The sequence below is a fragment of the Podarcis filfolensis genome, assembly GCF_964270895.1.
Source record: "Podarcis filfolensis genome assembly, chromosome: 3".
In the NCBI taxonomy this organism is placed as follows: Eukaryota; Metazoa; Chordata; class Lepidosauria; order Squamata; family Lacertidae; genus Podarcis; species Podarcis filfolensis.
In genome coordinates this window covers 76756032-76768777 of record NC_139606.1, presented here as the reverse complement: position 1 = coordinate 76768777, position 12746 = coordinate 76756032, and the positions used below count along the sequence as shown (strand labels likewise).

General features: G+C 37.9%; 1 protein-coding gene across 10 annotated transcripts in view; it reads left to right on the top strand.

Moving 5' to 3' along the window:
- ARID4B (AT-rich interaction domain 4B) overlaps window positions 1–11187 on the top strand; it is an 84485-nt gene extending 73298 nt beyond the window's left edge. For all 10 annotated transcript variants that reach the window (XM_083605996.1, XM_083605991.1, XM_083605997.1 and 7 more), the window contains 6 exons: window positions 672–864; window positions 4082–5275; window positions 6665–6772; window positions 7257–7472; window positions 8038–8184; window positions 9423–11187. In XM_083605996.1, the coding sequence (XP_083462122.1) occupies window positions 672–864; window positions 4082–5275; window positions 6665–6772; window positions 7257–7472; window positions 8038–8184; window positions 9423–9553 (1989 nt within the window). In that variant the 3' untranslated portion in view covers window positions 9554–11187. The remainder of the gene's footprint in view (window positions 1–671; window positions 865–4081; window positions 5276–6664; window positions 6773–7256; window positions 7473–8037; window positions 8185–9422) is intronic.
- The last annotated feature ends 1559 nt before the right edge of the window (window positions 11188–12746 follow it).

The window sequence follows — 12746 nt, the reverse complement described above, 5'->3', positions numbered from 1 at the left end:
TTTCCCAGAGAGTGAGCAGGACTCAGCATGGGTCCTAATAATGCTCTGTCTTGGCAGGCTTGTATCCAATGATGTCATTCAGTAGACAAAGGGTTCAATCAGTGGAACAAAGAGGAAAGCCATTTTCCCTTTTACATTGCAGGGCCCCTTCCACTAAATCTGCTCTGAAGGATCCCCAAACCTCTGGAACAGATTTAGAGGGTCTGGGGGCGGGGAGGCGGTTGCCAAAGAACGCTTCCCTCTCCATTCCACTGATGGAAGCTTCAGTCAGCTGAGTGACACCATTGGATGCAGCCCCCACATTCTTAGCATTCTGGAGGTTCAACACCAGGTTCGTTTATTAGGAGGGATGTGAAAAGCTTCTGCACAGCAGCAGAACTGTTCCCAAAATTTCAGAAGGTACACCCTCACCAATTTCACTGGAAAGTGTGTATATGTGTCTATGCACATATTTGGGATTTGTATTTTTCTTGTTTGTTTGTTGGCAGAAATTCATTATCTAACAAAGATAAAATTCCACTTATGGAATTCTTGTAAAAAGCTTAATATCTGCTCCATTAGGCTTCCTTCTCCACAGCCTGTGTGATACCTTTCCAGAGTTTAATGCTCAAAATGCTCTTAAGATAAATAGTATGGCTTAATTAACGGAATATATTTTTCTTATACACTAGAATAAAGCAGACAAAGAGAAAGATGAAAAATATTCTCCTAAAACGTTTAAATTGCGACGCTCATCAAAACCACCTTTTCATGCCAGTATATCACCTGAGATGGCATCCAAATCAGACTGCGCTGAAGCCAAAACTTCTGAAACTGCTCCAAACAAATCTTCAGAGATTATTTCTATCCTTAATGGACTGCAAGGTAATAGACACGTTCCAGTTTATTGTGCAAACATTTTCTAGTACTAGGGAAGAGAATCCTTTATGTAGCACAGGCTTTAAACAGACCCTCGTCTAGTCGCCTTTAGTGAATAAGAACCATGTTCAGACAAGGAGACAACAAAGCCTTGGTGAGCCTTGTCAAACTGCCATTAATAACTAACACATGAACTCATCTCTAAATGTTTTCATGTAGGGATATGTATCAGTGTCAAGGGTAACATTTATGCAAACACATGTGTTTGAGAATACGTGTTAATAATTATTTAATTTTTCCATTGGTGGACTAGTAAATTCTGTGGACACATTTGTGAGGTTGATGCTAAGAACAATCCAACACTAAATGGAAAATTGCACAGAAAATAGCTATTTCTTATTAAGTTTTGGAAGTTTTAATTAGTTTGTAACTTTTTTGTACTGTGTGCATATGATGCATGCATTGTGCAGTGAAGTAATCTTTTGTACAAGGATTATCTGCAGTGAAGATGCAGTCTTTATTTCTTGGAGCATATACTTTTCTCTAAATTTTCTGTTTTATTTCTTTACATTTCATGGGTTGAACCCAAAGGTAAAATGGAGCAAATGTTGCTTATTTTGCTGCAGTGATCAAGGCAATACTGATATGTTTACTCCTACCACATTAGCATGAATGTTTAGAATTACAATACTTGAGGAAATTATCTCTACTGATGTAATCTGTTTAAATATAGGGATCTAGAAATTATTTCTCCATCATGGAAGTATTGTTCTTAGCTTAGCACAAAAGCCAAATTCAATTAGTATTGTGTGTAAGATGTAGTGCAACACCTAGCGCCACTGCTATTATTATTATTATTATTATTATTAGTCTCTGTGACACATAAGCTTGTGTGTTGCGACTCACATGACAATGTCAACTCTCAAACATCTTGTGTTAACATTATGTTGGATCTCACCCAAGGAGAGAACAGAAGGCAAAGATAAGAGCTGATAAAGAAGAAAGAGGGAAGCACATTCATGTATTTTGAAATCAGTAGTACTGGTGACTAGCTTAAGCATGACCAATCATTTACTTAGTACAAAGTATGGATAAGAATCTAGGCTCATTAAGAAACAGGAAAACTATAGCAGGCCGGAATAAGTAATCATGTATTCTCCTAGCAGAATCTCTTTGTGTGAGTGAGTTGCCCCCTCTTCTTTTTTGTTCTTTTGTTTCCTACCATCTACATTCATCTGTTCCTAGTTTGTTCTAACATTTTCCTTTTTTATGGACATCAACAAATTTTTGCTTTTCTGTCTGTTACTAGATATTGCAACTCACATTTTAACTTTTTATTTCATTTCACCCACATCCTAGTAGTTCCATTCCTCCTTAAACAAACTTGTGGCTTCTAGTCTTGGGTCAGAATCCAACGAACTACTTTAGCTGAGCCCAAAGGCCTGTGTTTGCTGAATGGAATTACTGGCTGATTTTTCTGAACAGCCGCTGTCCATGAAAATCTTCGAAGTTTTAAAAGCCATCTTGATCAACAAGCTGCTGATCAAGAAGATAAATATAAAGTCCCTTGGGCTCATGGAATTGATTGCTCAGTTGTTTGAATGTTGGACCTGGTCCCATACAATATGGTATCAATCTGTCATTTCTCACAATGGAACCATACTCTTTATGTTGCTCCTTTAGGGAGTCTTCGTTCTCCTTTCCTTTCCAATTCTACAGTCTTAGAACATGTGGGATTGATTCACTTTTATCCTCCAAAGAATATTGCATTTCCTTTTTAAAGCCATTTCTCTGATAAAGCCTTTTGAAACCATCCTCATTTCCTTTTCGTCTCGTGCACTTTCCTTTGAGTCTGTTTCATCATTTGTATTGCAAGTTACAAGCTATCTTAGATTGTCTGAGAAAAGAATATTTATTTCTGTGGTGTTTGCTTAAAGGTTTTTATTAATTGTATCTAAGGTCCAGTTTGCATTAATAAACATAAAAAGTATGGTTTTTGATGCAAAAACCTGTGGAGAAGCAGGAATAATATTACTTTTTGCAGAAAACAACAACAACAACCCACTGAAGTGTTCTCATTCATTGGTAAAACACAAGTTTTGTGTGCAGGAATACCTGGGTTCAATCTTCAGCACCTGCTTGTAAACTTGGAGAAGTGTGTAAATCAGTTTAGACAATACTTAGCCAGATGGACCAATATTCCAACTCTATTACAGCTTCCAGTGTCCACTTAAATGATTTTTTTAAATAAAAAGAGGCTGATGTTACACAACTGGATTGAGGACTGGTAAGGCATTTTAGCCCAGGCCCGCACAGAGCATGGAACAGTTGGGTATACTTGTCCAGGACCTCAGAGGGCGAAGCCGGCTGGGTGGGGGGTGGCGGGCCTGCCAGGGGCTGGCTGTACTTATCATGTTTGAGTTTATAACTTTATTCTAACAAGACTCCTGCCCTGGGTCCTCAGACAAGATCTGCATGGGCCTGTTTCAGCAAGCACCGAAACCTGGAAATAACCTGTTCCGGTACTTCCGGGTTTCAGCGCGTCCATAACCTGAAAACGCGTAACCCGAAGCGTCTGTAACCTGAGGTACCACTGTACTGCCCTTCATCCATAGATCTCGGGGCAGTTCACAACATAAAAACACAAGATATAAAAAAACAGAATACACAATAAAGACAAGAGCAAAAACAAACCCATAACCCACCCTCTCTCAAAAGAATACCACATGAGAGGGAAACCCCATGTATTTCATGCACATTGCTAAAAACGTGATTAGCACTCTTACTTATATGTGATTGCATATTAGGAGTAAAACCTAGGCATCCCATTCTCTCCATCAGGTTATCAGTGCTATAAGAGATGAGCATGTAATTTGTATGCTTAACTGGGAAGATTTTTGCATACATCCATATGTGCATCGTGCTCCTATGAGTGAAGATGTATTTATCAGGGCCTCAATCACTTAATAGAGTTGCAAAATACTATACAAGTTCCTTGGTATAATTACCCAGCAGCATTGTGAGAATTGGAAAACAAGAACTGCCACCAGTATAGCTCTAGCATTTTTTTAAAATCATGTTTGATTTGCTTTTTAAGATTATTGAATGCCCAATTTTAATAGATAGAAAGATTTCGAAGCCTAAAACAAATGTTTTTGTATCAATATAATTGTAATATATCCAGAAATATAGTTAGGATGATGGTTTTTGGTTCCTCCCCCAGCTTCCGAAAGCTCTGATGACAGCGAGCAAGATGATGACCAAAGTCCTCCAAGTGTTTATAATAATGGTAAGGAAGAACCGCAAGATGAGGCTTTGAGCCAAGGTAACAATGAACTCTGTCCAAAAGAGCAGAACAGCTTGCCCTTTCCAGAAGAGGTCAAATCCCTTTCAGATGCCACAGCATCCAAACCAGCATCCAAATCTCCGGAAAGACTACGAAAAGAATTGGCAGAACTATCTGATGATACTGATTATGAGGGAGAGAACGAAGCCACCAAGAAGAAGAAAGAAGTCAAAAAAGAGGCAGTGGATAAAACAAAGCCCCCGGTGAAACGTGGAAAACGAAGATACTGTGTCCCAGAGGAATGTGTAAAAACTGGGTCACCTAATATCAAGGATGAAAAATCAAATGGCAAAGACATGTTAAGTTTGGAAAACAGTAGCAACAGTTCCTCAGATGAAGATGAGGGGAAAACTAAATTAAAAATAACACCAACCAAGAAGTACAATGGTTTGGATGAGAAGAGGAAATCCTTACGGACAAATGCTTTTTATTCAGGTTTCTCTGAAGTGGCAGAGAAGAGAGTAAAGCTTCTAACTAACTCTGACGAAAGGCTTCAAAACACCAGAGCTAAAGATCGAAAAGATGTCTGGTCGAGTATTCAGGGGCAGTGGCCTAAAAAAACCCTCAAGGAGCTTTTTTCAGACTCTGACACAGAGGCAGCAGCTTCTCCGCCACATGTGTCTTCCGAGGATGCTACACCGGAGCAACACCTGCAAACTCTCGTAGAAGAGACTTCTTTTCCCAGTTCTAAATCTGAAAGACCTTTGCCACTCAGCACAGAAATGAAACCTGTCGAGGAGAAGCCAGCTGAAACGAATGACAAAAAAGTTGAATTCCCAAGCAGTGGCAGTAATTCCGTACTAAACACCCCTCCCACAACACCTGAATCGCCCCCGTCTGTAACAGTAGCAGAATCCAGCAGACATCAGTCCAGCGCGTCTGTGTCTGAACCACTGGCACCAAATCAAGAAGAGGTACGAAGCATCAAGAGTGAAACGGATAGCACAATTGAGGTGGACAGTGTTGTAGGGGAACTGCAGGACCTGCAGTCTGAAGGAAATATATCTCCTACAGGCTTTGATGCCAGTGTCAGCTCCAGCAGCAGCAATCAACCAGAACACGCTGAGAAAGGTATAAACATTGTGCCGTTTGGCTTTTTTCACTTTTCCAAATTCGTTATTAATGTGTTGAGTTCCAAGGTTTCTGTCTGTCTTCAAGATGTCTTAAATCTCTGTGAAAACTGTACTGTTCAGAAAATGGAATATAATTATCAGTGGGTTGGACCCAAGGCTTCCCTTCTGGGAACAGATTCAGCCCCATATATTTTAGAGTTGAAAGAATGCGTCTTATTATTTAAAATGAGAGATGTTAGGAATCTGATATTAATACTGAACTATGTGAATGTGCCACTATTCTTTGCACAAGTTTATCTCACAAATGAGAATGAAAATATTTTGTTATCTCAAAAGTTATCCGGAAAATGTAATTGAATGGCTACAGTCTAGATTATATGGTCTAGTAGATTATAGTTGACCATGGGATCTAACAAAATTGTTTTGAATTTCAGTACAGTATTAACTACAGTACAATATTTATATATTTTGCTAAAGAATGGTGCAGCTGACTGAAGAGGACATCAGACTGCACATTTGATCTTCTTTATCCGCTTGTCACTGCCAACCAATCCTGGTTTGCTCTACAGCATTCTTCCATTTCTGCTCTGTTCATGTTATCTGTTGTTCAGCATAGTAGTTTTACATGTCCTGTGAAATGTAGATTACTGTCTTTAGAAACTATGATAAAATTGTCTCAGACTTAGTTAAATTAATAGACAGCTGAAAACAACAAAATCTTTCAAAAACATACAAGCATGATTAAGTGTTCCTATTCTATTAAATTTCATCCCTAGTATGGTAGGCTTTTTATTACAGGAGTATTGCATATTTTTTTCACATTTTCTAAAGGGATTTCTAAACTAAGAGTGGCCATTACTTTATCATTCTATTAAAATGATAAAAATAGTTGCTTGAAAGTTTATTTTAATAACATATGTCTTGTTTTTTCTTCTCTCAGTTTTAAGGAATCATCTAACAAAATCCTTGCTTTGAATAAATCAGAGTATCTAGCATTCATATTTTCTATGGCTGGACCCAAAAAAGGGATATGGCTATGCAGGAAAGGACCACACACACAGCTGCAACTTCACATCCTGCTTTTGCCACATTAGTTTCCACTGCCTTAGAGGCAAGATGCTTTCTAAACTGAACAGTGGTTTGCCTCTTCAGTAGCAACTGCTGAGACAAAAGCAGCAAGCAAAGCTCAGGTTGTGCATGCGGTTTTTCCCCACATGGGTATGTCTCTTCTTTGGTCTAGGCCTACTTACTTTAGAGAATTTGCATTGAAGCAGAAAGCAGATATTTTAAGTTAATTCCACTTCATCGTTTAAAAAGTAAACATTGGTGTCTCTGGTATGTAAAATACATTGTGTAATATCTTGTTCTTGCTATTATTTTACTAAAGCTTGTCCAGGCCAAAAAAGGCTCAAAGATGTCCAAGGAGGTGGTTCCTCAAAAAAGCAAAAAAGAAGTCACAAAGCATCTGTGGTGAACAACAAAAAGAAAAGCAAACGTAAGTATAGCAAACTTCAGCTTCAAACTTTAGAAAATGTCTTTGCAACAGTTTTGGGCCTGCTTTTGGGTCAAACCTTAATATCATTCATGTTTCTCACAACTGAGAATGAAGTGTTGTTGGAATGAAGAAGTTATAGAATCTGTACATACAAAAAAAAATTTTGTATACCCCCCGCCCCGAATGAGTTCTCATAAGTGATAAGGGCTGCCTAACCCATATCAAATTGTGGAATTCCTTGCCCTCTGGCACCAGGGCCAGGTACCACTCATCTCTATGGAAACAAGTGTTACGTTTTCTCTTCCAGTTACCTGTTTTAAACTGCCATTCTGCTTTTATTGGAAGATTGCAGCCAGATTGTCTGCGTCAAGATTAGTTTTACCCCGCAGTAAGAGATGCGTCTTATAATTGGAAACAATCATTCAAAGGGGTGCTGAGATTTTTAGAAATATGCTAAACCTGTATTTCCTATGTGTTTCTTCAGCAAACAGCAGTGATAGTGAAGAACTTTCTGCTGGAGAAAGTATCATCAAATCTCAGCCAGCAAAATCAGTTCCTGCAGCAATGAAGTCTCAGAATACCAAATCTCCAGCAAGAACACAGTCTCCAGGAAAGTGTGGCAAAAATGGAGAGAAGGATTCTGATCTCAAGGAACAGAACAATCGCTTGCCAAAACTTTACAAATGGAGTTTTCAGATGTGTAAGTATGGATTTCTTGTTGCTGTGCCTGCACTTTTGAATGTGTACCTTCTGCAACCCCAAGGTTGTTGGAGGGGCAAGGGAATGACCCATGTTAGCCTGTTTTGCAACAAAGGCAAAGACGTTTGTAGTATTTTAAAGACTTAAGAGATTTATTATAGCATAAACTTTCACGTTGCATCTAATGAAGCAGACTCTTTGCCTTGAAATCTTATGGCAAAATAAATATACATAGGTGGTTGGTTGGTTGGTTGGTTGGTTGGTTGGTTGGTTGGTTGGTTGGTTGGTTTTTGTGGGTGGTGATTATTTCATTCCTAGTGGCATTGGCTACTGATACAAGAATAACCTTGATAAGTAGACTCATCCAGTCTTCCCAGTTTTCTATAAAGAATCATTTATTTCTTAACACTGCCCGATTTTTATTTAATTAAATCTAGAATTTGTATAATGCTATAAATTTGTTGCATCTCCTTCAGTTTTGGTCTATCCCTCATTTTGTGTTATTTTTCATAAGGTGGAAGAATTAAGATTTTGCATTGAGCTAATGAATGTTGCTTTCTCTGCAGCTGAGCTAGAAAATATGAGCAGCACAGAGCGCATAACAATCCTACAAGAAAAGCTACAAGAAATCAGGAAACATTACTTGTCTTTAAAATCTGAAGTAGCTTCCATTGACAGAAGAAGAAAACGTTTGAAGAAAAAAGAGCGGGAAAGTAAGTAATTAGGTCTTGAACATGTTGACGAAGTTAGAATTTGACTCTTGGGTGTCTCTTAAAATATTAGGTATTATTTTGTGAGTATTAAGGGACCGTTTCAATCTTATCCTAATCTGAGCCTGAATGCTGTCCCTTGCTTCTCACATTGTTATTTTTCACATGCTCAGTGGCTGCCTCTTTGATTCTGTACTTGAGCAAAGTTAAAAAACCAAACCAAACCAGTGCAGAATAAAAAGCAGAGGCATTAATAAAGCTCATGCTCATCTCTTCTCTATGGGCAGGCATTGTAAAAGAAGAGTGCAGGAATTGCTCCATGTAGACCTATTTCCCATCCAGTGTACATTAAAATAATCACAAGGAAGCAAACACGTTTGTGAGAAAGTTAGGATTATCTCATTGCAACCGCTCAATCCACAAGTGCTACCTGATTGTACTGTTTGTTAGGCCAGGAGGAGGAGCTGGCAAACTGATCTATATAATGATAATGCACAAAAAGGTCTTATTACAAAGCAACAGTGTGAGCCTGTGTATAGTGTGTGATGGGAAGTGGATCTTTAGATCATATTTTCCTTTCCCTTGCTGCTCCTTCAAATGTAATGTCTAAACTGAGAGATAATGCAGTTATTGGAACACGGGACATGCCTCACCCAGCAGTCTTAAACTCATCTGGAAAATTAACTCTGAAGCAAGTAAAACTACTATGTTTCAGACAAATACCCCAAACCTAAGTGCACTAAAATGGAAGCAAGTTCCTTTCATCTCAGTGACATTTACTATTTCACTTAAGATCAAAGGCAAAATCCTTCCAAAATACAAGATGGGCAAATTGGTAATCCTGGTTGGGCTTCTGTTGCAAGACTGGGCTTCATAAAGCTCTTTTTCAATGCAAAAATGAACTTGGTAACAGAAGTGAATCCATTAAAATGAAGTATACCTTCTTGAATTGTGGCAGTCTGTGTGCACCAAAGTGAACTGAGGCTATAGTCTTACCCACTTACCTGTGACTAAGCCCCACTGAAATCCAGGGGACTTACTTCAGTACAAACTTTTATATGATTGTGCTGTAAATGCCCTTAAGATTGCTTAATAAAGCAACACATATCACTGAAGAGACAACCACAACTATAAAAGCACTCAGGAGGTAGTTACAAAATGCCGATATATGCCCTAAATGTTATTTGATTTCTGTAACTATTCTTTTCAGGGAGTATTTAATTTTTTGCTCTACATTACAGGTGCTGCTACCACGTCGTCATCCTCTTCCTCGCCTTCTTCCAGTTCCATTACAGCAGCAGTTATGTTAAGTTTAGCAGATCCACCCATGTCGAGTTCATCACAGAATGGAATGTCAGTTGAGTGCAGGTGACAGCAAGACTTGCCTAAGCACTTTGCACTTAATGGCTGCTGAGGGCCACTTTTTATACTGCACAGTGGCACAAAATTCAGACAAGCACTATTTTGTATTTAAATTTTTTCTTGACAAGCTAACTTTGCACTTAAGTGCACTTTTTTTGAAGAAAAAGTACAACAAACTGCTTTTCCTCAAGCAATAATTGTTTCCAACTTGTCTGGGAATTGTGTGGTGAGTTGAAGGCCTTCCACTGTGGCAAATGAAGGCTGTTCACTGCCAGTAGAATGGATACGGTAAGCATACAGTTGTTGGGTAGGCCTGATTAATGTGTTAAAAGTGGCTTACTGTTCACCTATTCCCTGGTATTTTGTTAAAGCTGGAGCGTTTGATATTTTTCCATTATTTAGGAAAAATGAACCTATTTTCATTTTTACAAGACAATTGTTTTTTAACTAAGTCACCTTACGGTGGCTATAACTGTACAAGTCAAGCACATGTAATTTAATTCCAAACCTGCCATCAATAGGATGTTTCTCATCAGACCTGATAACCAAATATAAGGATTCTGTTTAAAAGGCTGACTAATGTTTACAGGTTTGAATTAGGCTAAATAGGTTACTGTGGGTTTTTTAATAACCCAGGAATTGGAATGAAACTACTGTACTTTGCCATTTTTCTATGAATCAGTATTTTTTTTAATTTTGATAAAAATACATTGTGAAAAAAAGAAGAAAATGGCTAACAAACTGTATTAAATCTTAATGTATAAAGATTGTATTTAGCCAGTTTAAAGTGTATATTTATTCATAATGAATTATAACACTTATATTTTTGTGTTTTCTTGTAAAAGTTTCTTTTCAGTTAAAGCAACAAATATTTCATTTGTAATGCTTATTTTATTATGAGCTACAACTGAGAGGTCTTCAAGAAGGAGTAAACTGTGTTAATATTATACATGGGTGTCGAGAAGAACATTGCCACAGAAGGGATAGTTGTTTATAATATAAATAGCTAACTGAGTGGTAGATACTTTTTTTTTTAATTGCCTTGTACAAAACCCCAAATCAACTCAACTGTTTTCACTTCTATTGACTTTATGTTGTATGGATCCCAAGCCCTCTCTCGGTTGGCACTTGTATTTAATTACACAACTTTGTAAGACATTTGTATATTGCAGAGTGTTCATTCAAGCTATTTAATACCTGGCACTGTTAATACACAGTACTTTATTGTACAGATTGTTTTACTGTTTTAATTGTAGTTCTGTGTACTTTTTTTGGCTGGGCTTATGGGGGCTGGCATGTTTTTCTTTTTTCTTTTTATTTCTTTTTCTGGCAATACAACATGTAAGAATTTCAAACCTTCTGTTTGTAGATGCTAGAGTGTCAGAATCTTTACATTCGACTTTTCTAAGAAAAGCATTTTCAGTCTTAGTAGTGTGTGCTTAAAAGGTAACTGATTTTATTGAAAATGGTTTCAAGCTATTCAGATATGTACAGGACTGTAAAAAATTGTTGACAAACATTGAAGGAAAGACATATAAAGAAAAGCTATAAAATATATATTAGGTTCTGCAGACAATGGAATTATGTAATATATTGTATAAATGTAAGCAAAGGCCTCCGAAATAAAATGCCATAGTTTGTGAATATTGGATTCTGTTTCTAACAGTTTAATTAAGACATTTCAGTGTCTTCAGGATTACCAGCTATAAATTCAGTTTAGCTAATATATTGGTGGTTACCTGGGGGGTTTTTTTGGTAAACATTTCTATCATTTCCCTTTTGATTCCATACAGTATAGAAAAAACAAATGAAATATAAAACCAGAGCAATAAAAAAAAACATAGATAACAAAAGTATTTTAGGCATGCATCTTCTGCCAGAGAGTCAGTTATACCAAGTGTAAGTTGGGAGCAGTTGTTTGGGAGCAAATCATCATACAAATGTACCTCTGAGCCAAATTTCAAGTTAATCTAATCTACAGTGTTGGTACCATTGTCATTGATGATGCATTAGATTCCACAGATCTTGTTGAGGCTTGCTAGGCAGCCACTATTTGTGCTTGCAATCAAACCCGCTTTCCCAATTCCTTTGGCATATGCAGAAGGCTTGGAGGAGAAACAAGAATTTCTCCCATGTGCACTGTGGCTAGGAGAAGGTAAAAAAACAGCAGGGTCCTTCTCACTGTTTATCCTCTTTGCAAAGCAGAAGTGAGAAGACCTACACCTCTCTTCCAGGCCCTCTGGCACATTTTTGCTGGGGCAGTTTAAATTTAAGTATCTGATGGGCTCTAATATTTACTGTTTTGGTTATTAGTTGGTAACATTGGATTCCATTGCAGACACTGATGTTGCACTCACTCACACCAGCACCTAACAGGATCTTTAACTGTGTAAAAATGTCTAACACACTACAAAATGCTGTTTCATGTGCAGTACACCTAGGAATGTCCCCTTGCCCAGCACACCATTGATCAGAACATAGTATGGTTAAAATAGGCTGGCACCTTCTTTACCTCAATGGACTGATAATGTTCCAGAACAGTTGTTGGTTATGGTTTTGTTCAGAGAGGCTACTTGCTGTAGGTTCTCCTATGGCTGGTCCCAGTCCTTAGAGCTCCCAAGAACAGAAGCACAGCAAGCGTTCTTGATTTGTAGAATTTGTCTCACACCTTTCATCATAGATCATTTTGGGGCAGGTGACAACTTTTAAAGTTACGTTTTACATTAACCCAGCAGAAGCATCAAACAAGCAAGAACATAAAACAAAATACAGTACTGCATATTGTCTTGAGATTTTAAATGAATATATATTTTTAATAAATAAGCAGTTCAGTACCAGAAAACAATCAATCCATCTGTCATCATGTTAATCCACAGGTCCATACATCTAAGATACTCGAAAGGCCTGGAAGAACGAGGAAGATTTTACAGCTGGCGCCGAAAGTGTAACTTAAACTGTTACTTGTGCATTGCATCTGTTTACAATTGTGGTATATAAAGAGCTGTCTTTTAATTAATTATTACAGATCCTCTTGATGTCACCTTTGCTTTTCTTGGCACCCTTCTGTTTAAAGCCAGATACAAGAGTGCTGGGTTGGATGAGAGTGTTGGGTCAGAAGGTTATGAAGATAGGTCTACAGTAGGTGTCCCGCCTTGCCATGTGCCGCCCTCAAGTACTACAGTGGCTACAAAGTCATGTGGTGT